The sequence below is a fragment of the Capricornis sumatraensis genome, chromosome 8 (genome assembly GCF_032405125.1).
Source record: "Capricornis sumatraensis isolate serow.1 chromosome 8, serow.2, whole genome shotgun sequence".
In the NCBI taxonomy this organism is placed as follows: domain Eukaryota; kingdom Metazoa; phylum Chordata; class Mammalia; order Artiodactyla; family Bovidae; genus Capricornis; species Capricornis sumatraensis.
The window spans coordinates 18344349-18371220 of NC_091076.1; the positions used below are offsets into that span (position 1 = coordinate 18344349).

The 26872-nt window shown below is 36.1% G+C and overlaps 1 protein-coding gene across 2 annotated transcripts in view; it reads left to right on the plus strand.

Annotated features, from left to right (window-relative positions):
* Positions 1 to 26872, plus strand: part of ARHGAP32 (Rho GTPase activating protein 32) — a 122299-nt gene that overhangs the window by 5622 nt on the left and 89805 nt on the right. The window contains exons 2-5 of one of the 2 annotated variants that reach the window (XM_068978079.1): positions 4237 to 4345; positions 16143 to 16234; positions 16760 to 16801; positions 17165 to 17249. In XM_068978079.1, coding sequence (XP_068834180.1) covers positions 4237 to 4345; positions 16143 to 16234; positions 16760 to 16801; positions 17165 to 17249 — 328 coding nt within the window. The remainder of the gene's footprint in view (positions 1 to 4236; positions 4346 to 16142; positions 16235 to 16759; positions 16802 to 17164; positions 17250 to 26872) is intronic. The other variant, XM_068978080.1, reaches the window with a different exon arrangement.

Here is a 26872-nt window from a genome sequence, read left to right on the forward strand (position 1 = left end):
TTTTGCCATTCAGTCAGATTTAGTTATATGTGTCATTGTTTCCTCTCCCTTTTTATCATATTCCATCTTAAAGTGTCTGTTCTGGTCCATTTGTTACTTAGTTGATATTTTCTTGAATCTTTTGTTCAGATAAGTTATGAGTGATGTACTCTGATTTCTTGCCTATAGTCACTGCTATTTTTATTTATTTTTTTCTTTTCCTTTGTAGGTAACTTATTCTTTTTGAATGCTTGTAAAATTTTCTTTTTATTCTTAGTTATGTGTATTTTGTCATCAAATCTTCAATTGGACCTCAGTGACTTTCAGTCTATAGATATAAGTCTTCATATTAGGAAAGAGTTTTAGAATTTTATTATTAATTTAATTGTTACCTTTTTTATCAGTAATAATTTTCTCCTCATGGAATCTATTGCGTATTTGATCTCCTTAGTGTTTCTTTCATGATGTATCTGTCATTGTTGTTTTTCAGTTGCTAAGTCATGTCTGTTTGTGACCCCGTGGACTGAAGCACACCAGGCTTCCCTGTCCTTCACCATCTCCCTGAGTTTGCTCAAACTCATGTTCATTGAGTCGGTGATGTCATCCAACCATCTCATCCCCTGTTGTCCCCTTCTCCTCATGCCTTCCATCTTTCCCAGCATCAGGGTCTTTTCCAATGAGTCAGCTCTTTGCATCAGGTGACTGATTTATCTTCACATTTTGATTTTATGATTTTAGGTATTTCTTATACTTGTTCTTTAGGCCGTTCATTTCGTCTTTTTCTTTAGTCTTTCAGATTCAGTTTGAGTGAAGTAATTTTTACGTGTTCTTGTTCTTATGTATCACTGACTTAATATTTATATAATAATTTAGGTTATTGTCTTTTCTGCTTTAACTTTGCAGCTTTGTTCTCTAAGGATGCATGTTCTGTTTGTTCTGACTGCTCAGGTCAATATTGCCCTTCTCTGTCTCTCCCTCCTTCAGATTTTCTGCAGTGGTCCCATGATGCTATAGCTTCTGCCTTTCTTTTCTTAGGTGAACACACCCTTGTTAATAGCCCTAGTCCCTCTAGTTGATTATTAAATTTATTTACAGAGTAATTTTCCAGTTTTTTTTAATTCCTTGGGGGCAAATACCTCTTTTGTTGTGGGGAGAAGTGGGAGTATAGCCTCCTTGAACCTCTGTTATTCTCCACTGGTTTACCAGTCAGTGTGATCCTATTTGCTTCTTTGTCTTCCAGAAGTTGAAGATTTCTGGCCTGCTGATCTCACCCAGTGTTAATCTTTTAAGGATTTATTTTCCTTTTATTTGGCTTACTTCCTTTTCAGAGACTTGGAGAAGGAAAGCTCTATTTCTCAACATATATGCAGTCTTGAATGGGAAGTTCACTGGTAGTTTTTTTCATGGCTTTTGAGGGAAAGCTTCTGAGGGGAACATTCAGTGAGGCCAAATCTTGGTGTCTGTCACCCAGTCCAGTGGGTCTCAAGAGGTGAGAATTGCTTGTTTCAGTGTCTTCTTCAGGCTGGGAGGTGGGATCTTCTAGTAGAAAGCGGTCCATCACATCTGGAATGCCTGAGATGTGTTAATACATTTCAGTTTTCCCATTTGCAAAACAGGGCTACTAACAGTATATCCAACAGTAACCAGTTAGAAGACATAATGGAAGAAAAGGTGCCATTTTTAAGAGCAACAACAAAGACGAAATGCTCAGAAATAAACTTACTAAGGAACTCCAAGACCTATGTGAAGAAAATTTAAAATATTGCTGAAGGACATAGAAGTTTGGAACAAAAGAAAAGATATATACCTTGTTCATAACAAAATAGTCAACATCATAAAGATGTTTATTATAAAATTAATGTGATAATAAGAATGCTTTTTTAAAAACCTAGGTAAATTGGTTTTGAAATAAATTGAGCTTGACTAAGTAATTGAGTCAAGAAACTTTGGGGAGAAGAAAAAAGCAAGGCTAGGAAGAGGATTAGTGCAACCAGATGTTATAGTATGAAGTCTCAGTGATTAAAACCTTGTGGTACTGGTATGAATAGAGGGCATAGGGGGGTGAAATGAGAAGCCTGGAAATTTACCCTGATACATAGGAAGATATGGTAAAGATGGCTTCTCCAAAGCCAACGGGAACATTATGTACTATTCAATGAATTCTTTGGGGGAAAACTGAATATGCAGCTGTGAAAAATAAGGAAAATTGGAGACCTGCCTCATACCAAGGATAATTTCCAAATGATTGAAGAAGGTATAATGTATTAAATGAAACCACGAAAAATTCAGAAGAAAACATGGGAAAATTTAAAAAAAAAAGGTTTTGGATCAGGGATGGCATTTTGAAATGACTTAAAATGCAAAACTCAGAAAGGGTTATGAAATTCAGCTACATAAAATATAAAACATCTGCACTATAGAAAACAAAATAAGCAAGGACAAATGACAGCCTGTTAAAAATACTTGGAATTCTTATTACAAATGAAGAACTAATCTCTTTAAAGAATTTTAAAAGACCAAAAATCCAACAGAAAAATGGGCTAATTTATAAAAGGAATTTTTTTCATCATTGAGTATTTGCCTTTCATATATACTGAACATATCTTGAAATGATATCTTATAAACTTGTAGTATAGTTTGTAATAGTGAAAGATTGGAAATAATTGAAGAATTCACCAGTAATGGATGAGTTAAATTATGGAATATGTATGATATTCCACAGTGGAATATTGCACAGATGTAAAAATAGCAAAGAAGCTCTTTATATACTGATACGGAAAGTCCTTAAGAAAATATTAGAAAACTACACAACAGTGTGAAACATGATACTTTTAATGTAAAAAGTGTTGCAGTCCATGGGGTTGTAAAGAGTTGGGCTCACCTTGGCTACTGAACAACATGGGCTTCCCTGATGACTCAAACAGTAAATAATCTCCCTGCAATGGGGAGACCATGGTTTGATCCCTGGGTCAGGAAGATTCCCGGGAGAAGGGAATGGCTACCCATTCCAGTATTCTGGGGACTTCCCTTCTGGCTCACATGGTAAAGAATCTGCCTGCAATGTGGGAGAACCCTGCAATGTGCGAGATCCAGGTGTAAAGATTAGGGTGGAGATGAAGGAATAAAGTTATTCTCCTATTTTTTACACAAAAGGTAGCATATTTATACATAGCTTTTTGTGGATATATTCTTTAATATGAAAAATTATATATATGAATATATATATATTCATAAAGTCTAAGAGAACATATAAAGTGGGGAATTTAATGGACAGACTGGAGACAGGGAAGGGAGGAAGATTTTTCGCTATATACCTGTTGATACTTTTTTTTTGATTTTTGCATGATAAAATTGTACGTACTAAGAATTTTATGAGGCATTTTCATTTGGAAATCACCAAAACTCTGCCTTCAATAGACCTCTGTTCTGTTTTCAGTGTTAGAAGTTCAGTTTAGTGTTGGAAGTTTAGTGTTCAGTTTAGTTCACTGTTAGTGTTAGAAGTTCAGTTTATTTTCTGGGAATTCTGGGAATATTAGATTTATGTAAGCACTTATTGACCATATAAACCAGCTGGAACAGAGCTTTAATATTTTAAGGGGCTTTACAGTCTAATTTATTAATATGCTCTGAAGGGAGGAAAGTATATTACTCCCTATGATGACAGATACTAACTTTTATCACTTACAGACACATAGCCAACCTTGTAGTTTCAGTTTCACAACTTAGAACACCAAACTGACTACTTCAGGTATGTCCCAGAGATGTTCTTCTCTTCAGTAGAATTTAAATACATTCTTTCACAAGCAGACATAAAGAGACTGAAACCAGAAATAGAAACAAAGACTGTGGGGAATCAAAGAGAAAAGCAGAGTTGTATTGCTGCTTGGGATTTACTCCAGAGATCAAGAAAAGATACGCTCGTGAGTAAGCAGTCCCTAAGGTCACTTCTCAAGAAATGTGTCTCTTAGACTTCTCTGTGGAACTTTTATACTATCAAGTATAGCTTTTTTTGTTGTTATGAACAAGAATCTCAAAAAATATAAAATGAATGTGTGTCAGTATCAAATAGTTTTTTAATGAGGGAAAAAGCAAGTTGGTAAAGCTTGTTCCCACAATTTAAAGAAAGTGCTGTTGTCTCTTCTTTTTCCTTTGGATGGGAAATGGCCAGGTCTAGACGTATCCTTTGGATTGTAGTCATTGGAAGGCTTTCTTAGAAATGGGAATTCTTATCAGAGTCTTTCTTGTTTCGGTCTCTAGGAAGATGAAGTCCTCAGTACATTCTGAAGAGGATGATTTTGTTCCAGAACTACACAGAAACGTTCACCCTCGAGAGCGGCCTGACTGGGAAGAAACACTTAGTGCGATGGTAAATCAGTTTTATGCAAATGTGTGTATGTATATTTTACTTGCATAAAGAAAAGGAACAGGGGAAGCATTACTCACAGAAACAGAATTTTTTGCTGTTGCTCATTTATTCAGGAAATACCTGTTGAGCAAATAATCTATTCAAGGCACTATTCTAGACTCTCGGGCAGAGCTGTGAATAAAACGCACACATTTCCTGCCTTTGTGGAGCTTATATTTTAATGAGGTAGAAAAGGTAGCAAATAATTAAACGTATAGTATGTCATGTGGTGGTACACGCCATTGAAGAAATAATGCAGAGTGGTGGGGTCAGAGTGGTGGAACATAGTGTGAAGAAGGGTTGCTTGCTATATATAGGATGGCAAGACGGCCTCTAGGGGAGTTAAGGTTGGAGCAGACACCTGAGGGGTGTGAGGGAGTGTGTTTACCTGGGAATAGATCATTTTAGACAGTGGAAGAACAAGTTAAAGGCTGTGGCATAGAATTAAAAAGCAAGTTGGAAGAAACATGAGTAGGATGTGGCCGAAACTGAACTGGGGAAAGATGAGATCAGAGAAGTGGTTTCTTGTAGTCCATTATATGAGGACTTTGGTTTTTTATGCCGAGTAAGCTGGGAAACCGTTGGAGGATTTTTAGCCAAGAAGTGACATGATCTGGCTTAAAATTTTATAGGAAATCTCTCATCGCTGTTAGTAGGCTAAAGAAGGAGGCACAGGAGGAGGAGATAGGAGCCAGTTGGAAGATTGTTGTAATAGATGGACAATGATGGTAGGTAGCTTGAACCAGGATGGTAGATGTAAAAAAAGGCTAGACTCTGGATGTACCAATAGTTTCACAGATAAAACCAACTTTTTTTATTTTTTAAACTAATGAATGAACATAGAGAATGAGATAAAGAGATGTCAAGGATGACTTCAAGTTTTTTGACTGATCAACCTGAAGAATGGAGTTTACATTCACTGAGATACTGGAAAAGCAGTTTTTATTTGTTAATAGGTGGAAAATTCCTTTGCAGTGCAGTTTTTCCACAGAAGTTTGAGTTATCCATTTAATCTTTTATAACTTTTTGTAATTCATATCCATCACTAAGAACAATGAAATTTGTTTTGTGGAGAATAAAATTTTATTTAATTAAAGTTAAAACTTAGTGATTCTTATCCAAATTAAATGCAAATGTTCATTTATCATTGCAGATTTGTGATAAGATTTTTGAAACTGTCTCTTTTCACTCAGGGATTGCCAAATATTTCAGTTTATTAGCATATGATTTTACTTGAGCATATTCATGATTTATAAGGCATTTATAGAATTGTTAGTTTCTTCTCTTGATATTTTCCTTTTAGCATAATGTAACATTGCAAATTTGTACTCTAATAGATGTGAACACCTCCCTGTTGAATCAAGTAATCCCTGGAGGTGCCAGCATGCCATTGAAAGGCTATTCAATAAATTCTTTCGTCCATGTAAAAATCTTTCACAGTTTTCTCCTTTATTTTGATAACCTGCAGTAAATCTACGTTGAGTTTATTGAATGGGAAGAAAGGTGATATTTGTTATGTGGTGGTTCATTTACTGTATATTAAAATGTCATATGCTGTATACATGGAAAGTGACTGAATTCTGTTTCCTGGAGTTCCCATTGGTTTGTCTATGGAAATTACTGTTTGTATCATATGTTTTTAGAATCTTTTATTTTTACATTGGTACTCTAATTTTTTAATGTGTAAACTTATTGAAGGCAGGTGCTATAATTCTATGTTTTCTTTAAAAATGATTATACTGAATAAATAGTACATTGCAAGGTTGCAAAAAATGTACAGTGAATGATGAAAAGGATATAAATGAGATTTGAACTGCTATTTTACTACAGTTTCTCTAGAAAGTTATACTAATTTTAATGAGGAAGTAAGAGTAAAGAAAGTTGGGAACCTTTTTCTCTTTCAGTAATAGTTTGTATTAAATATTATGTTGAGAATAAAGTTTATTATTAAGAGAAACCCTTATAAATGTTTCTCCAAAACAATTTCATGTATTTAATGTTTTAGTAGCTTTAGAAATAAAAGGGTGTAAGTGTTGAACTTTTATTGATTTGTGTTGTATGGCCAGAATATTAGTTTTTTAATACATATCTAAAAGAAAATCAGAGATTTCTGAATTGTTAAAAATTTTATAAATAATCATCTTTAAATTGAGATATAATTGCTATATTATGAATTAGTTTCAGGTATACAATATAATGTTTCTGTATATGTGTATATTGTGAAATGTTTACCATGAGTCTAGTTAACATCCATGACCAATACATAGCTGCAGATTTTTTTTTCTGGTTGAATACTTTTAAGATTTACTCTTTTAGCAACTTTTGATACTGTAAATTTTGTGTATTACTATAGTAACCACACTGTACTTTATATCCCAGGACTGACTTATTTAAATAGCTGGAAGTTTGGACTCTTTGACTACCTGAATCCATTTTGCTTACCTACCTTTACAGCCACCAATCTGTTCTCTGTAACTTTGGTTCAGTTAAATTAATTATATATTTTTAAAGCTTCCACATATAAGTGAGATCATATGGTATTAGTCTTTCTCTTTTTCACTTATTTCACTTAGCATAATGCCCTCAAGGTCCATTTATGTTGATGTAAATGGTAAGATTTCTTTCTTTTTATGGCTGAATAATATTCCTTTGTTGTATATATACCACATTTTCTTTATCCATTCATCAATCAGTGAATACTTAGGTTGCTTCCATTTTTGGCTAATGTGAAGAATTCTGCAATGAATAAAGGGATGCAGATACTTTTTCAAATTAGGGTGTTCATTCTCTTAAGATAAATACCCAGAAATGGAATTGCAGAATTATATGGTAGTGCCAGTTCTCATTTTTTGTGGAACCTCCATAATGTTTTCTGAAGTGGTTGGATCAATTTGTATTTATACTACAAGTGCACAAAGGTACTGTTTGCTCTTTTCTCCACATTCTTGCTGATGCTTGTTTCTTTTTCTTTTTGATAGTAACTGTTCTAACGGGTATGACGTGATAACCTATTGTGGTTTTGATTTGCATTTCCCTGATGGTTAGTGATGTTGAGCACCCTTCCATGTACAGGTTGGCTGTTTGTAAGTCTTCTCTGGAAAAATGTCTATTCAGAACCTCTGCCTATTTTCCTAATTGGATTTCTTTATTTTTTTTTTTTTTGCTATTCAGTGAGTTCTTTTATATTTTGAATATTAATCTCTTAACAGATATATGATTTATAAAAATTTTCTCCCATTTTATAGGTTACCTTTTCATTTGGTTGATGGTGTCCTTTTTAGTCTGATGTAGTCTCACTTGTTTATTTTTGTTTCTCTTGATTTTGCTTTTGTTGTCAAATGTAAAGAATCGTCTCCAGGACCGATATCAAGGAGCTTGCTGCTCTGTCTTTTCTTAGGAGTTTAATGGCTTCACATATTATGTTCAAGTTTTTAATCCTTTGGAGTTAGTTTTTGTGTGTGTTATAAGATAGTGGTTCAGTTTTGTTCTTTTGCATGTGACTGTCCAGTTTTCCTGACACCATTTGTGAAGACACTATCCTTTTTCCATTCTGTACTCTTGGCTTCTTTGTTGTATTTTATTGGCAGTATACAAGTGGATTGATTTCTGGGCTTTTTATATTTTTCCATTCATCTTTGTGTCTGTTTTTATGTCAGTATCATAGTGTTTTGACTACTGTAGCTTTGTAATATAGTTTGAATTCGGGAAGCATGATGCTTCCAGCTTTGTCCTTCTTTAGGTTGCTTTGACTCTTCCATGTCTTTTGTGGTTCCACGCAAATTTTGAAACTGTTTTATTTTTGTGAAAAATGCCTTTGGAATGTTGGTAAGGATTGCAGTAGATCTAAAGATTGCTTTGAATAGAGTAAGCATTGTAGCAGTGTTAATTCTCCCGATCCATGGGCATCTTTCTTTTGTTTGTGTCTTTTTTACTCTTTTTTCACCCATGTCTTAAAATTTTCAGTGTTCACGTCTTTTGCCTCCTTTGTTAAGTAAATTCCTGGGTATTCTTTTTATTCAATTTATTGAATCTCAGTTGTAAATGAAATTGTTTTAATTTCTCTGTTAGTTCACTGTTAGCTTATAGAAATGGAACTGATTTTTGTATCGTGATTTTTGCATCATGAAGCTTTGCCAACTTTATTCTAACAGTTGTGTGTGTGTGTGTGTGTGTGTAGTCTTTAGGATTTTTTTAATATAATAATATCGTGTCATCTGTAAATAGTGATTGTAAAACCATCACTTTCCCATTTGGGTGCTTTTTGTTTCTTTTCCTTGCCTAATTGCTCTGGCTAGGACTTTCAACTGTGTTGAATAGATGTGGCAAGATGAGCATTGTTGTCTTTTTCCTGATCTTAGGGGAAAAGTTTTTATCTTTTCATTGTTGAATATGATGGTATCTGTGGCTGTGTCAGATACAGCCTTTATTATGTTGAGATATATTTGCTCTGTACTTGGCTTTGTTGAGAGTTTTTTTTTAATATCATAAGTGGATGTTGAATTTTGTCACATGCTTTTTCTCCATCTATTGAGATGTCGTATGTTTTTTTTATTCTTTATTTTGTTAATGTCATGTATCATGTTGATTGATTTGCAGATGTTGGACCAGGCTTGTATCCCTGGATTAAATCCCACTTGATCAAGGGTGTTTGATCCTTTTGATGTATTGTTAAATTTGCTTTGCTAATATTTTGTTGAGGCTTTTTGTATCAATGTTCACCAGAGATACTGGCCTGTAATTTTCTTTTCTTGTTGCATCCTTGTTTTGCTTTGATATCAGTGTAACTCTGGACTTCTAATATGGTTTGGAAGAGTTTCCTCCTCTTTTATATTTTGGAAGAGTTTGGCAAGAATTGGTATTGATTCTTCTTTCAACCTTTGGTAGAATTCACTGGTTAAACCACCTGGTCCTGGACTTTTGTTGATTGGGAGCCTTTCAATTACTGATTTAATCACCTTAGTGGTGATTGATCTGTAGTACATAGTCATTTTTAAGTCAAAAGAGAAGTAATAGTAAACCTTAAAAGAGGCCTCTGTCCTTTTGTGATTTATGGCTTATGATTTATTTATTACTCTTCATAAATTTGTAGCTTAAACTTAAAAGTTTTTAAAGAAATCTCTTAAAAAAGCTATAGAATTTTTCTAAATTACTGATTGAAATACTTATTTGCAGTTATTTAACAGTGAAATCATTTAGTAAATAAATATTAGGATCTTGAAAAAATAAGATCAAAAACTTGAAAAGAGAGAATCTTTCACCAGTTTTAAGTATTTTAATTTAAATTGTCATTTAAGTTAAATTCTCAGTGTTTTTCCATTCACTTTATTTTTAGTATTGATCATTGCAAAATTCTCAAAATGGAGCCTGTTAATTCTTGAAATTTTTTGTTAGGAACAATTTCTCACTTCAGTTTCCTTTTCTACTTTAAAGTGAATGTGTTCAAGGCTCAGGGCTAAAAGCAGGTCATGTTGTAACAAATGAACTTATTATTGATAAAATAAGGTCAATGGTCTTGGTTGAAAATGTTCACACACATGCTAACAACCAGAGTCAGGAAGATTAAAACCAGTTATAAATTCTGAACCTCCAAAATACAAAAAAACTAAAAAGGAAGACAAAAGATTAATGCTCAGTGTTGTGAGCATTGCCTGTGCTCAGCCATACTCTGTCCCCTTTTCTCCCTCTCTCTGCCCCCTCCCCGCTTCTCCACCCCCCCGCCCCATTTCTCTCTCTCTCACACACACATACACACATGCAGAAATTCACACTTGTAAACTGCAGTCACACTCACTCACTCCTGAAGGGTCGACTTTCTTCCTGTCTCTCCCACTGAATGTTGGCGTTTACAGCGCCTGTGCGTTGTCTGTGTGTTAATTTCTTGCCAGGTCTTTGCTGTTCCTGCAGGTTCACTGTCGTCTTTGTACAGATGACTGCCACGTCTGTAACTCTAGCCTGGTAAGAATTCATTTCCCACTAGAAGGTCCTGTAGGAACCACGAACTACAGATTTTCACAAAATCCCATCTTTCCTCTCCCTGAAGTGAGTTGCTTCTTTTTATTTTTTTATTATTATTATTTTTTAGTTGCTTCTTTTTAACTTTACAGGTTACGTTAATAACGCTGACTTTATTCCAGTCCCCCCAAGTTCAGAGCGTTGCATTTGTGGTTTCATTTCATTTTTCTTAAAAGCAGGACCTTGATCATTTTGCTCCAGTCGCACTGTCCTCCTTGCTTTTCCTCAAATATGCCGAGCATGCGCCTGCTTCCGGGCCTTGCATTTGTATTTGCTGCAGCTGGGAAGTACTCTCCCTGCAGGGTCTGCACAGCTTGCCCATGCTCTACCTTCAGACCCCCTTCACGTGTCACACTTCAGGCTGCCTTTACTTGGACCTCTGGTGAAGTCCCAGCCCTGTCCTCCTCTCTGTCTTACACTGTTTGGATTTTCTCTGTGGTACTTGCAAATACTGAGTATTTATGATTATTACCTTTCTTTTTCGTTAGGGTGTAAGCCCCTTGAGTATGAGGACTTTATCACTGTTGTTTACTGTTTTAGCATCTGTGACTGGCATAGTAAATTATAAATAAATAATTTTTGAATGAATGAAATTGTCATTCTCCGGACAGATTGAGCTATTTGTTTCTCTTTGAAAAATATCCTGAATTTTCCTACTTCTTTATATCCTTTTTCAGATATTAAAATGAATTCTTGTCACTTTTCTTTTCTCTTTTTTTCCCATTTCTCTTTTTTCGTTCTTTTTTTTAAACAAAAGTGAGACCATTGGTATACTTTTCTTAGACTATAATACCCTTGGGCTTTTCCCCTTTCTATTGCCTACTTTGTCTTAATAGATGTATAATTGATTTACAGTATTCTGTTGGTTTCAGGTGTTCAACACAGTGATTTGATATCTTTATACATTATAAAATTAACACCAGGGAAAATCTAGTTAACACCTGTCACAGTACAGAGTCCCTAACTGTAGTCAGCCATGCTGTCTGTTACATCCTCATGACTGACTTGGTTTTATAGCTGGAAGTTCATCCACTCCACTTGTTTCCTGCACGCTGCCACCCTCCTCTCCTCTGGTGACTACCAGTATGTGCTGTCTATGAATCTACTTCTGCTTCGTTGTGTTTATTTGTTTTGTTATTTTGATTCCACATATAAGAGAGTATTTGTCTTTGACTTATTTCAGTTAGCACTTTGAGGACAAAGTTCCTTCATGTTGTTGAAATGGCAGGATTTCATTCTTAAATTTATGGATGAGTAATACTCCTCTGTGTGTATGTGTGTGATTGTGCGTGGGTGGGTGTTTGTTCGTGTGTGTTCTGGGTTAGGGAGCATAGAAACAGACAGGATAAAACATTGCCAATTCTTATTTTTTCAAGTTTTCAGTATCAAATTATGTTTTCCTGAAATGGATGCCCTTTAATCTGTGTGGTTTAACTGGTTCAGACTGTGGAGAAACAAATACTTTCCTTCTTACAGATGACACTTTTTAAAATTTTCCCAGATTGTATTTTTTCTTTTAAACCAGTGAGGATTTCTTTTATGGCTTATATGTAAGTTGTGGTATACTCTCCAGCCTTATAGGAAGTAAGTTTATTGCTGCAGATAGATGCATAGGGAATTTAATTGTAAATGGTGGGTGCTTTTATGAACATGGTATGTTCGATAAGTGGTATGTTCCATACCCTCTGTTGTCTCTTTAATTTTCTGTTGATGAGTGGCACTATTTCTGTGACATCAATATAAATTATGTTTTGGAAGCATAAATAAGTGATGATTATAACATGGATAAACTGGGAAAATTGTGTTTTCCAAGAATGAATGTACTTAATGAGTATTTTCTTTAAAAAAAGATTGATTTATTTTAATTGGAGGCTAATTACTTTACAATATTGTATTGGTTTTGCCATACATCAACATGAATCCACCATGGGTGTACACCACCCCCCAACCTCCCCCCCTGTACCATCCCTCTGGGTCATCCCAGTGCACCAGCCCCGAGCATCCTGTATCATGCATCGAACCTGGACCGGCGATTCGTTTCACATATGATATTATACGTGTTTCAGTGCCATTCTCCCAAATCATCCCACCCTCGCCCTCTCCCACGGAGTCCAAAAGACTGTTCTATACATCTGTGTCTCTTTTGCTGTCTCACATACAGGGTTATTGTTACCATCTTTCTAAATTTCATATATATGCGTTAGTATACTGTATTGGTGTTTTTCTTTCTGGCTTACTTCACTCTGTATAATAGGCTCCAGTTTCATCCACCTCTTAATGAGTATTTTCTAAAGGAGAAATTTCTTAACTTTTGATTTAGAGCGACAGAATGAAATAGTTCAAGCTAGGTACTTTCAATAGAAATATAAGAAAATTTATTTTATCAAAGAATAATATGTAGGTGAAGATGTTAGTTTATCAGACAGTTGAGGAATAGTGCTATATTTTCCTTTTAATTTTGTTTACTGATTCTTAAAAGAATTAATGATACCACTTTTTACGCCTGGGACATTTCTGGACTATGGGAAAATATTGCTAGGCAAAACTTACATGGTTATAGGTATGTTTGAACTGTTGATTCAACAATTGATTGAATCAACTTGTTGAACTGTTGGTTCAAAAATATTTTCTCAAATCCGCTCGTGCTTCCTGGACCATTGGTTCTTTTGCCTAATTATTACCATTTTGTGTTTTTAGGCAGAGTCTTCCGTCAGGCCCATTTAGATAGCCTGTGACTTTACCTCTGTGTCACGGTTCTACCTCCTGTTTAGTAGTTGTGGTTGCAGAGGTGTGTGGTCCCTAGTATGTCTGCCTGGGTGCATCATAGACCTGGCAGGCTTCCTTATCTTATCCTTGGATGTGTGTTAGGAACAGTGGCCCATCTAGCACAGAAAGCCTGTTTGCAAAGGACGGGTAATATTTTAGTTTTCATTCTGCCAAATAAAGTCATCACCATTTACCAACCCAGGCCAGTACATTCTTTTTTTTGAAAACTCCTTTATATTTAAATTTTGAGTCAATTTATGAATAATTTACAGAACAAATGTTGTAAATCCATTATGTTAGAAGTTTTAATGTGAATTTAAGTATAGCAGACCTCTTTATGTCAAGTGAATTTTGATGCACAGATATCATAGAAGTCAAAAGAATGTTGTCCAGGTTGTTGCAAAATTTTATATAAGTCCTTTAGTCAGTTGAATGACTGACTAGAGGACTCATATTTTTTATAACAGATGTGTATAATCATCACTCTGAGATGTCATATTAATATATGTGGTCAATTTCATCCACGTTACTAGAATCTCATATGCCGCTTGCTGTTTTTTCACATCCAACATTTAATGTGTCTAATCATTGTAAAAAATCTTTGTCAGTTTTCTCTTTTCTGTTATGGATGAAAAGTGAAAAATATGGAATTCTTACATATATTCAATCAAAACAAAATGCCAAAATCAGCAAGCTTTTAAAGTATTTTTTTTCTACTGAGGTATAATTGATTTATAATGTTATATGAGTTTCAGGTATACCACATAAAGTACCTTCTTTAAAGATGGTGCAACAATTTGGGCAGCATAACATAAAAACTAGGTAATGATTTATTTTACTTCTGCGTCAATGGTGTAGGTCAGTGGTTGACAAATTCAACTTACTGGCTGCCTGTTTTTGCAAGTAAAATTTTTTTTAGCATGAATCTATATTAAGTCATTTACAGATGGCTGCTTCTGTACTGTAAAATAGTTGAGTTGTGGGAGAGACAGTGTGGTCCATAAACTTAAAATATTTACTCTCTGATCCTTTAAGAGAAAGTTTGCCAACTCCTTTTCTCTGTGTTTCCTTTTTTCCATTTCTTTTTAAAAAGCTGTATTTTTAAAATTTTATACTTTTCTAGTGTGGTAGGATTAAGAATGATGAGAGACACTGATGAAATAATACCTAGGAGTTTGAAGGAACTCTGTCTAGGAAGAGGAAAAATAATACTGAGATCCTATATTAGATTTATGAAAAGGTTCAATGAATCCATAATGTAATTTCAAGATGGAATGAGTTCTATTTCATTACTAAAGAATATAATAACATTTTTTCCCTTTGGAAGACCTGTAGGACAGAATAAGAAGACTGTGTGAACAATTGATGATGAAACATCAACCCTTATAAATAAACTAAGGAAGTTTAACTATTGTTAACCTTATAGCAAGTTTAATCATAGTAAGGACAAAAACCTCGGACAAAATGGGTCCTGTTGTTCCTGATGGTGTTTATATATCCAGTGTTAATTCTTGTAAGTTCATACATTGTTACCTCATATTTTTCAAAAGTCATGGATTTTAACATTTAGTCTGTCTTGGCTAGTTTTTTCTTTTTTTTTTAATAAGAAACATTTTTAAAATTTGAGATGATGTTATGTATCTCCTCCCTTTTTTATTTTATTGAGATATAAAATTGAAGTGTAAAACTGTGTTAGTTTCAAGTGCACAGTAGTATGATTTGATATTTGTATACACTGAAAGATCACAACAGTTAAGTCTGATGATTTGATATTTGTATGCTTTGTGAAAGATGACAACAGTAAATCTGATTCACATCTGTAACCATACATAGTTAACAGATCTTTTTTTTTTTTCCTTGTGATGAATACTGTTGAGATCTACTCTCTTAGCAATTTTCAGATGCCCAGGTCAGTGTTAGGAATTACAGTTACTGTGCTGTACATGTACATTAAGTTCCCATGGCTTTTTTGTTTTATTGCTGGAAGTTTGTATCTTTTGACCTCTTCACCTTTTTCACCTACTGTCTCCCCATTCCCACCTCTGGCAACCACCAGTCTGTTCTCTGTATCTATGAGCTTGATTTGATGTTGTATCGATTTGATTTTAGATTCCACATGTAGATGAGACCATACAGTATTTGTCTTTTTCTGACTTGACTTGATTTAGCATAATGCCCTCAAGGTCCATCTAAGTCGTTGCAAATGGCAAGGTTTTGTTCTTTTTAAAGGTTAAATAGTAGTCTATTGTGTGTATTTATCTTCTTTGGGAATCCCCTCTTAACTCATTTTAAATGTTCAATCCACATTATTCTCCCCTACTGCGTTATTTGACATTGGCTATAGCCGTTTTTTTCTGTGACAAGCCATAGATTGTATAGCATAAGTTTGTTTTTTTAAGATAGATATTTGGATTTGCTGTTTGCTTTCTCTGGAGTGTGAAGAATCTTTTGATTTTCCAGTTTCTGTTGTTAAAATGATGCAGCTGAATGTATCACTAAAATTAAGAAATCGCTAAGAAAACTGGCAGACTAAGGGTAGTTTGGCGGTATTACATAGATGGAACTTTCAAATATTAGTGTGAAAAATGTATGTTGTGATCTCCTAATTATGTTCACATTATCACTTAAATTTTTATTAATCAGGGTTATTTTGTTCCAACAGCTTTGAGGGGAGAATTTGTGCTGAGGCACATAATACAATAATGACTTCAAAATGTGATTATAAGAGAATGAAAATTCTTAGTTTGACAGAAAATTTTTCCTTTTACAGTAAGGTTAAATATTTTTAGGTGACTGTTTTTCCTTGTTCTTAGCAATTTTAAGAGATTTTAAGAGATATAATTTTAAGAGATTATTAAATAAGTACGTATTTCTTTTGGTATGGAGTTAGCAGGACCATTAAAATGAGCTATAATCTGCTTTTTTAAATGTATTCATAATAAAGGAATGGTCATAAATCTTTTGTCTTTGTTTTTTTAAGGCCAGAGGAGCAGATGTTCCAGAAATTCCTGGAGACCTTAGTCTTAAGACATGTGGCAGTACAGCCAGTATGAAGGTTAAACATGTGAAAAAGTAAGTATAATATTACAATGAGTTTTAAGTGAGTTTCAATAAATGAAAATCAGTTCTTTAGTTCTCCTAAAACTTTTATCCAGATTTCTTACTAAATGAGCTCTTACTGTCCATATGTTGAGTAATACTGTTATGACTCAACTGTTAGCAGAACAGGTCTGACGATTACATGTCTAAAAATATACTTTAATTTTGTTCTTGAAATAACTTTCATGTTATTTTATGTTATGTTGTGTTTGTTCAATAGTAACACTCCAGGTATCTTTTTTGGTACATTTAATACATGCTATCAGTCATTTAGAAAAGTCAGTTTTGGTATTTTGAGTTAGGATATCACTGTTTCTCAGCTCTGCATTTGAGAAAGCCTGACGTGGATGCCAGTGTTAGACTCTGAAGTGAAATCTGAGGGTATCCATTTCAGTTTTAGACAGAAAAAGCATCTTTTCACCTGGTAAAGGGTGAGATAGCTATGTTTTTATTCTAAGTGGAGGAAAGACAAGGATAAAATTTTCATTCTGCATCCAGACCCACCAATCCAGGACTGATGGGCTGTGACAACATTCACAGGTAAACACTGGTTTTGTGTTTTGTGGTGGGAATGCTGCTTATGCTTAGAGCAGGCTGTTCACAGTCTCCATGACATTTACCGAAAGCATAGTTTTTCTAGGGCCATTGACGTGGGTCAAGATCAGGAGAGTACTATAATGATGCTTTTTATTTTATTTTATTTTATTTTGGTTTTGACCTGTGCACTTCCCATTTGCCTCTGTGTTTCTGAAGAGGTTTGAGTGGATATTTGTGCTCATGCGCATGTGCTTATTAAACGTTTTGCTTGCTGCACGAGCTCTTAGACCTGTCTTATTTCCTCCTCAGGCTTAGTAGTTCCGACTGTTCCAGGATCTTATCTCTCATGTATTTCATCTACTGCAGGTTGCCCTTCACTAAAGGTCACTTTCCGAAGATGGCTGAATGTGCACATTTCCATTATGAGAACGTGGAGTTTGGCAGCATACAGGTATATCTGAGATATTTCCTACATACTGAAGCGAGGCGTATTTATGTCTATATCCATATATCCGATAGGTGACACCTAGAAGTAGTTTTTCCTGTTGATGTCTTGTTGGTTGATGTGAAAATCTCTATTCTTTTCTCTTGACCAATATTTGACATGTGATGACTCCTATTTCAAGTAGTATTTCAAGAAACAGTATAATCCAATCAGTATAAATTTCAGAATTTCTGTCAGATTCCTAGACTGTTCTGCAGCATGAACTATTTTAGTGCTTACCTGACTCCTGTATGGGTCGTAGTGGTGATGGATAAATGAGTCAGGGTGAAGGTAGAGTAGGATTAGGCAGAGAAGTGCTAATGGAATTTTTTTTCAATGTTTTTCTTATTGCGAAGTATATTATGTGTAGCCATGTATATAAAACACATACATTTATACATATATATTATATACATATTTATGTACATTTTAAAGTCTAAGTTAAGAGAGAAATTTCTTGTGTCCCTCTTGTTGTTGCATTTGTCTTCCCTACCCCAGTGGTTACTTATAATACCATTACTTCTGTAGTATTTATTACCTTACATCTTTTAAATAGTTTTACTGTCTATATGCATTCCTAATCAATATGGTACTTAGCTTTACTTGTTTTTGAGCTTTATATAATTGGAATTATTCTAATTTGTTCAGCAAATATTTACCGAGCAAGTACTATGTATGAGGCACTGTTTTAGGTGCTTTGGCTGTGCTAGTGAACAACAGCAACCAAAATCAAAGACCCATTCTTAAAGAGCATAGAAGATGTCCAAGAACGTAAGAGCTACTGTAAAAAGAGTAGAGCAGGGTAAGAAGGGTCAGGGGTCACTCGGGGTGGGGGGGTAGCCCACCCATCAAACCAGGGTGCGCTTCACTATTGAATGTATTCTTTCTTGCTTCTTTCATTTAGCGTTGTGAAATGCATTCCTGTGGGTGTATACAGATACAGTTTGTTCAGTTTGTTCACAGCTGTGTATTAATTCATAGTGTGCATATGACACAAGTGACTTACCAATTCTTTCATTTGTCTGAAATTTGGGTCATTGTCAGTTTTTGGCTTTAAGTTTAAACAGCATCTCAGTGAACTTTGTTTTACATGAAACCTGACTTACAAATGCCAAACTACTTTTTAAAGTGGTTTACGAACGTATACTTCCGTAAGCAGTAAACAGTAGTTGTCCCACATTCTTCCCACATTCTTGGTTGTTTGATACTTGTTAATTTTTACTAATCTGATGGGGACGTAGTTCTCTCTCACTGCATTTTAATTAGCAGTCTCCTAATTTCTGATACAGTTGCCTATCTTTTCAAATGTTTATTGGGCATTGGGGAGTCTTAGTGTTTTAAACTCTAGATCAGCCCTTTGCTTGTTCTGTTTTATAGATTTGCTTATATTTTTCTTCTTCATTCAGGGAAATGCTTTACATATTTTGCATGTTAGCCTTTTCATGTTGCATCTAGTCCTTTGTTGTTTTTGTATGTGAACTGAAAATACTTTCTCTCACACTGTGGCCTGCTTTTTAAATTTTATTCTGCTTTTAGTGTGTGGATTATTTTATTCTTCATTTTATGTAACTGTATATTTGTATAAATCTTCCAACTTGTGGTTTCCCTCTCATATTTCAGACGACCTTCCCTACTCTGAAGTTATGAAGATATTGTCCTAATTTTTTTTCTTAAAGGTTTCATAGTTTTGACTTTAACATTCAGGTTACTTGTAATTGTTATATATGTATAGTGTAAAAGGAGCAATGTTAATGATTTAGAACCTCTAGTGTGACAACCAGTCAGGGGACATAAACTGTAGCACTGGGGCTGAGCCTTGAGGCCCTTCTCCTGTGCAAAGAACTGTCCTTATAGTAGTATGGGTCGTTGGTGAAACAGTATTTCAATATTTTAACACTGTGGTACCCACCAGCCTTTTAAAAAAGAGTACAACCTTATTTTAAACTATGACCAGCTATATTAGTCAGAGTTCTGTAGTGAAACAGAACAAAACTCTGTGTGTGTGTGTGTGTGTGTGTGTGTGAGAATATGTGTAAGGATTGTGTGTGTGTGAATATGTGTAAGGATTGTGTATGTGTGTGAATATGTGTCAGGAGAGAGAGAGAGGTTTTAAGGAGTTGGCTCATGTGGTTGTAGAGATTCCGTGAGTCCAGACTCTCCAGAGTAGGCTGAAGACCAAAGGAAGAGCTGCTCTTGCAGTTTGAGTCCTGGGCCACTCTGCTGTCAGAGTTCCCTCTACTTCATGGAAGGTCAGTCTTCTTTTCTGTTAAGACCTGCAACTGACTGGAGGGTAATCTTTTCTCCTTCCCCTTCTCCCTTTCCATTATGAAGGGTAATCTACTTTGCTCAAAGTCTACTGAATTAAATGTTAATGTCATCTAAAAAATAGCAGTAACATTTGGAATAATGTTTGGCGAAAAGTTGACACAAAATTAACTATCACAGTCTACCCCTTTTCAGCTTGGCACTCCTTAAACCATACTTACCACCAAAAAAAACAATAATGTCATATTTTTGTCTAGCATGATTAGCTACTTTTTATACAACTGAAACCACTAACCCTTTTCCTAGAGAAGGATGCTAAGTCCTTGGGTAGTGTTTGCTTTTCTTGGTAACCCATAACTAAAATACTATGATGTGAAGTTAAAAATACTTAAATACCACGATATACATCTTACATCGTATAAGGCCATAAGAGGGGGAAGAAAACGAAAGTATTTGCTTCTTGTGCGTGCATGCCTGCATGCATACAAACACACTTCACACGAACATATTCATAATAAAATAAGGGGTAAGTACTCTTAACAAGTATAGTTCTTGGTTCTGTGAATGGTCAGGTTGTAGGTGGTGTTACAGTTACACCTACAGTTACAGCTACTCATTCTGTATTTTCCTCAGCAAGAACTTCAGCTGATTGTGGTTCTTTACCTGGTAAGATGACCCAAATCTTCATTCTGGGTCTGGCCATTAATAGTCCTGCCTGAATTGGGTTCTTGTTATTTTCCATTTAGTTTATGATGGGGTATGGTGATACTAAGAGACACCCTGGGGGGTCCCCTACAGTCAGACTACTCTTCGTTACTTCCATCACAGTACAGTTGACGAGTTTCCCCCATAGTGAGGATCAGTCATACCAGCCAATAGCATAATTCCCTTCTCTGCTTGTTGATTTAAAGGTGTAAGGAACCCAGAGGAGCTCAACAACATTCTTAACTTCCAGTTCTGTGTCTTCTAGCGGAAACATTCCTCCCTTTGGAACTAAGACCTCTAGGCCAGCAGGGCATATAGTTGTGATGACAGGAAGCACCAATTTTGCTAGTGTCACTAAGAGTAACATTTGAGTGGTGCCACTCCCATATTCCACTCCCTTGATTCCTGGTTCTTCAGTCTGACTAAAGACATGAATGACTTTGTGTCTCATAGTAAAGAGAGCATGGGTCATCCATGGCATGATGGGTCTATAGAGACACCCATTATAGTGCCCTTGGATACTTGGAATCAAACACTGTTAAGAGACAAGGTTTCTGGACTAACGCATATATGATATCTTTGAACATTTTTGTCAAACCAATGAATATAGTAAAATTTTCATTTCCCTAATGATTAGTAATGTTCATCATCTTTTCATATACTTATTGTCATTTGATAATTTGAAATCGTCTTTGGAGAAATGTTTAGAAATCCTTTCTGCATTTTTGAATTGAGTTGTTTACTTTTTTTGTTGTTGAGTTTTAGAAATTCTTCACATAATAGCCTATTGTGCTTTTAATTTAAAGTGAGTCTTCTTATAGACAGCATTATAGTTGGATCATGTATTTTTTTAATCATTGTGTCCGTCTTTGTCTTTTGATAGTCAAGTTTAATCCATTTCATCCATAGTAATTACTGATTAGAAATAATTATTTGTCATTTTGTTATTTGTTTTCTATATATATTACAGATTTCTTGGCCCTTATTTTCTGTATTAGTCCTATCTTGCTTTCAGTTAATATTTTGGTAGGGAAATGTTTCAGTTCCTTTCTCATTTCCTTTTGTATCTATCTATAGATATTTTCTTTGTGGTTACCATGGGGATTACATTTAACATCCAAAAGCTATGACACTAATTTTACCAGCTTAACTTCAATGACATACACAAGTTCTGCTCCTTTACAGCTTGATCCTCACACCTTTCAGTTGTTGATATCATATAATTACATCTTTTTACATTGTGTGCTCTAAAACATAAACTAACAATTCTTTTGAATACATTAGTCTCTTAAATTATGTAGAAAACAAAATGTAGGGTTACAGACTAAATTTCCAGTACTCACTTTTAGACTTATAATTTTGAAAAAGTATTAGTTTCTTAAGTCATGTAGGAAACAAAAACTGGTCATAAAGTGTTGTTACACAATCCGAGCTTTTGTGGTTGCCCATGTGATTACCTTTACTGAGGTCTTTATTTGTATGTTTTCTAATTCTTACCAAGTGTCCTTTCGTTGCAACCTGCAGGACTCCCTTGAGAATTTCTTGCAAAATATGCCTGATGTTAGTGAACTTATTCAACTTTTGTTTATTTGGGAATGTCTTATTTTATGTCTCACTTTTGCTGGGTGGTTTGCCAGTTATAGTATTCTTGGTTGACAATTTTATTCTTTTAGAAATTTGAATTTCTTGGCCCACTGCCTTCTGGCCTCCAAAATTTCTGATAAGAAATCTGATAACCTCATTGAAGATTCCTCATATGTGACTAGTTGCTTCTTGCTTGTGATTTTTAAGATTCTCTCATTATATTTGGCTTTTGGAAGTTTGGCTATAATATGTCTTGTGTGGGTTTCTTGAAGTTCATCTTGGAGTTTGTTGGGATTCTTGGCTATTTATATTTATATCATCAATCAAGTTTAGTAAGTTTTCAGTGAGTATTCAGATATTCTCTCTACCCTTTTTTTGTCTCATTCTGAGATTCCCACAAGTCCCTTAGGCTCTGTTCACTATTCTTCACCTTTTTTTCCCCCCCATGCCTCAAAATCAGTACTTTCCATTGAGCAAACCTTATCTTCAGGTTTACTGATTCTTTTTCTAGTTGTTCACATTTGCACTTAAGTCTGTATTGTGAAATATTCACTGTAGTTATTGTACTTTCGGGTGCAGAATTTCTTTTTAGAAACTTCTTTTTGTTGGTATTTCCATCTGTTCGTATGTCATTTTCTTTACTTTTTCCACATTGTCCTTTGGTTTTGGAGAGCATCTTTACGGTGATTGGCATAAAGTCTTTTCCTAATAGATCTACTATCTTTTTTTTTGCAGATTGTTTCTGTTGGTTTATTTTTTCGCTTTGAACTAGCCATGGTTTCTGTTTCTTTGTGTACCTTGTGGTTTTTTGTTGATTTGGACATTTGAATCTTAAAAGTAGCAAGAAGCAGCTAGTCACATACCAACTAAAGGAAGTCAGTCCTGAATATTCATTGGAAAGACTGATGCTGAAGCTGAAATTGCAGTACTTTGGCCACTGGATGTGAAGAACTGACTCATTTGAAAAGATCCTGATGCTGGGAAAGATTGAAGGCAAGAGGAGAAGGGGATGACAGATGATGAGATGATTGGATGGCAACACCGACTCAATGGACATGAGTTTGAGTAAACTCCAGGAGTTGGTGATGGACAGGGAGGCCTGGCGTGCTGCAGTCCATGGGGTCGCAAAGTGACTGAGTAACTGAACTGAACTGAGTCACATGCACGTAGTAATGTGGCAGCTCTGGCAATCTGATTTTCCCTTTTCCCTAAGGTTCTCTGTTTTTGTTTATTATTATTTTTTAAAACTTGTTGGCTCACTCTGTGCCAAGGACTAGCCTGATGTTTAAACTTAAGGTCTTCTCAGGTATTTCCTGAGTCTTCACTTCCCCATGGACCTGTGTGTGGTCACTTCCTAATTTATGCAATTGCTTTAGAATGTCCGAGTCTATGTCTGGCTCCTCAAAAGGGAAAAATAAAAATTAAGAAGGGAAAGGAGGCGCACTGGCCTTTAAAATTCTGTGGAAGTGGCTTTAGGCAGTGAGGGAGGGTTTTCCAACAATATGGGGGTGTAACAACAATGACTGTCTGCCTGTTGGCACCTCTGCTGTCTGGAGCAGCAGTTTTCAGAGCATGGATCCTTCTCATTTGTGGGATTGGGGTCCTTCTGCCCACCCTGGTTCTCACAAGCTGCTTGCAGGCTGCTCCTTGAGTATATGTGGCATGTGCTGTGGACCTGTGCTGGACAGCTGCTGCTGTGCTGAGAGCTAGATGGACCATGATTCACCACAGTTTATCCTCCAAGCCTTCCCCTGGAAGTCCCAAGCCTCCAGTGGACTCCAGAGTTGCAGAATAATTGTATCAGATTCTGCCAGAATCTGGGAAATTCCTGGTGCTTCCTTCTCCACCATCTTCCCAGAATCCTCCTTCTCAGAGTCCTTACTTACTTTTAACATGGGATTGACAGTATGTTCTGAGGAGAATGTAAGTGGGAAAACTTAGTAAAATGTGTCTGGAAGAGGTGTTGAACCTTGGACTTGGCACCTCTGGTTTATCCTAACAAGTGTTCATCCTGTCAAATGACTGACTCAGTTGTTATCTAATAATATGTCCCAGTGGCAGGACATTCTGCAGTTGCATACCTTTTTTTTTTTTAATTTATTATTCTGATTTGTTGAATTTCTTTTAGACGTACAGATTTCTTGTTTTCATATTAATATCTCTTTTTCTTCCTCAGATAGGGAGAATTTGTAGTTGCAATAGGCCATTGTATCCTAGAAAATGTCACTGTCCCCTAAATATTTAAAATCTGATAGTATTATATTTAACTTTAAGGCTTTGATTTATAAAATGAAAATAATTATCCTTAATCCCATATGTTATAAATTCTGATTTTCAATTTTATTTAGATGGAAAGACACAGTTGCTTATAAAATAATTTAGATGTAAAGATTAATTGCAATACGTGAACCGTGAGCTTCAGATGTTAAAGCTGGCTTTAGAAAAGGCAGAGGAACCAGAGATCAAATTGCCAACATCTGCTGGATCATTGAAAAAGCAAGAGAGTTCCATAAAAACATCTATTTCTGTTTTATTGACTATGCCAAAACCTTTGACTGTGTGGATCACAATAAACTGGAAAATTCTGAAAGAGATGGGAATACCAGACCACCTGACCTGCCTCTTGAGAAACCTATATGCAGGTTAGGAAGCAACAGTTAGAACTGGACATGGAATAACAGACTGGTTCCAAATAGGAAAAGGAGTACGTCAAGGCTGCATATTGTCACCCTGCTTATTTAACTTATATGCAGAGTACATCATGAGAAACGCTGGGCTGGAAGAAGCACAAGCTGGAATCAAGATTGCTGGGAGAAATATCAATAACTTCAGATAGGCTGATGACACCACCCTTATGGCAGAAAGTGAAGAGGAACTAAAAAACTTGATGAAAGTGAAAGAGGAGAGTGAAAAAGTTGGCTTAAAGCTCAACATTCATAAAACTAAGATCAAGGCATCTGGTCCCATCACTTTATGGGAAATAGATGGGGAAACAGTGGAAATAGTGTCAGACTTAATTTTTTTGGGCTCCAAAATCACTGCAGATGGTGATTGCAGCCATGAAATTAAAAGATGCTTACTCCTTGGAAGAAAAGTTATGAACAACCTAGATAGCATATTGAAAAGCAGAGATATTACTTTGCCAACAATGGTCCGTCTAGTCAAGGCTATGGTTTTTCTGGTCATGTATTGATGTGAGAGTTGGACTGTGAAGAAAGCTGAGTGCCAAAGAATTGATGCTTTTGAACTGTGGTGTTGGAGAAGACTCTTGAGAGTCCCTTGGAAAGCAGAGAGATCAATCCAGTCAGTCCTGAAGGAAATCAGCCCTGCATATTCAATGGAAGGACTGATGCTAAAGCTGAAGCTCCAGTACTTTGGCCACCAGATGCAAGGAGCTGACTCATTGGAAAAGGCCCTGATGCTGGGAAAGATTGAGGGCAGGAGGAGAAAGGGACGACAGAGGATGACATGCTTAGATGGCATCATCAACTCAATGGACATGAGTTTGAACAAACTCCGGGAGATGGTGAAGGACAGGGAAGCCTGGTGTGCTGCAGTCCATGGGGTTGCAGAGAGTTGGACATGACTAAACGACTGAACGACAACAATAAATACTTTAGATTGCATGGCTATGCTCAAATCCTACTTCAGCTCAATTCTAGCAGAACTTAGGGCTTACCTCATAGCTCAGTTGGTAAAGAATCCGCCTGCAATGCAGGAGACCCCGGGTTGATTCATGGGTCGGAAGATCCTCTGGAGAAGGGATAGGCTACCCTCTCCAGTATTCTCGGGCTTCCCTTGTGGCTCAGCTGGTAAAGAATCTGCCTGCAATATGGGAGACTTGGGTTCAATGCTTGGGTTGGGAATATCCCCTGGAGAAGGGAAAGGGCTACCCACTCCAGTATTCTGGCCTGGAGAATTCCATGGACTGTGTAGTCCTTGGGACCGCAAGGAGTCGGACACAACTGAGTGACTTTCACTTTAGCCTATCTCTGACTTTCCAGTTCAAGAATCAGTTTTACTGTCTTCAGTTGTAATATGTGGTAGAAGATGGCACTGTCCTGTTGAGGAGTAAAAGGATACTGGTGTGGGGTAGAATGGGTGTGGCACTCATTGTGCCATGCAGTCTTGACCGCAGTGGAGATTATTAGTTATGCTTGATCTTGTTTACCTTAATTCTGAAAAGGAAGTACGGTTCCTGGATACTCTAGAATAACTAGATGACAGCTAATGTTCCCTCTAGCTGAGATGCACTGTGAGCTCTGACTTAAATGAGCTGGGGATGTGACAAAGGGAAGAAGTGAAAGGATGCAGTGCCACAGGCAGGAAGAGGCTGCACCACGCCAGGTTCTTGGTCCCCGTTCATATGGAGCACGAGGAAGCTGTTGACCAATTAGAATCATTACTCTAGTCCCGGAAATAGGTTGCTGAAACATCTGTATTCCTGGAACATACCCTACTTCCAGGCTATATATTTTAAAAATAAAATCCCTTTTTTACTCAATCAGGATTTTATGATTTTTACATCTGTGTTCATTAATGATGTTGGTCTGTATATTGTACTTGTTCACTAACCTGAGTTAGAGAACTTCACTGCCCCATGACCTTTTAAAAATAAATGTCTTGAGATAATTTGTAGAAATGGGAATTACCTGTTCTTTGAAATTTTAGAATTTTCCTGTTTGGTTCCCAGGAGGCTTAATCTGTACCATTTCAGTTTATTGATATAATTTGATGATTGGTCTAGTCTAGATTATTGTTCTGGTTTTGTTTATTGGTTTCTTTGTAGGTCTAGTCAGTGTCTCCTTGCTGCTGCTGCTGCTGCTAAGTCGCTTTAGTCGTGTCCGACTCTGTGCAACCCCATAGATGGCAGCCCACCAGGCTCCCCCGTCCCTGGGATTCTCCAGGCAAGAACACTGGAGTGGGTTGCCATTTCCTACTCCAGTGCATGAAAGTGAAAAGTGAAAGTGAAGTCGCTCAGTCGTGTCCAACCCTTAGCGACCCCATGGACTGTAGCCTACCAGGCTCCTCCGTCC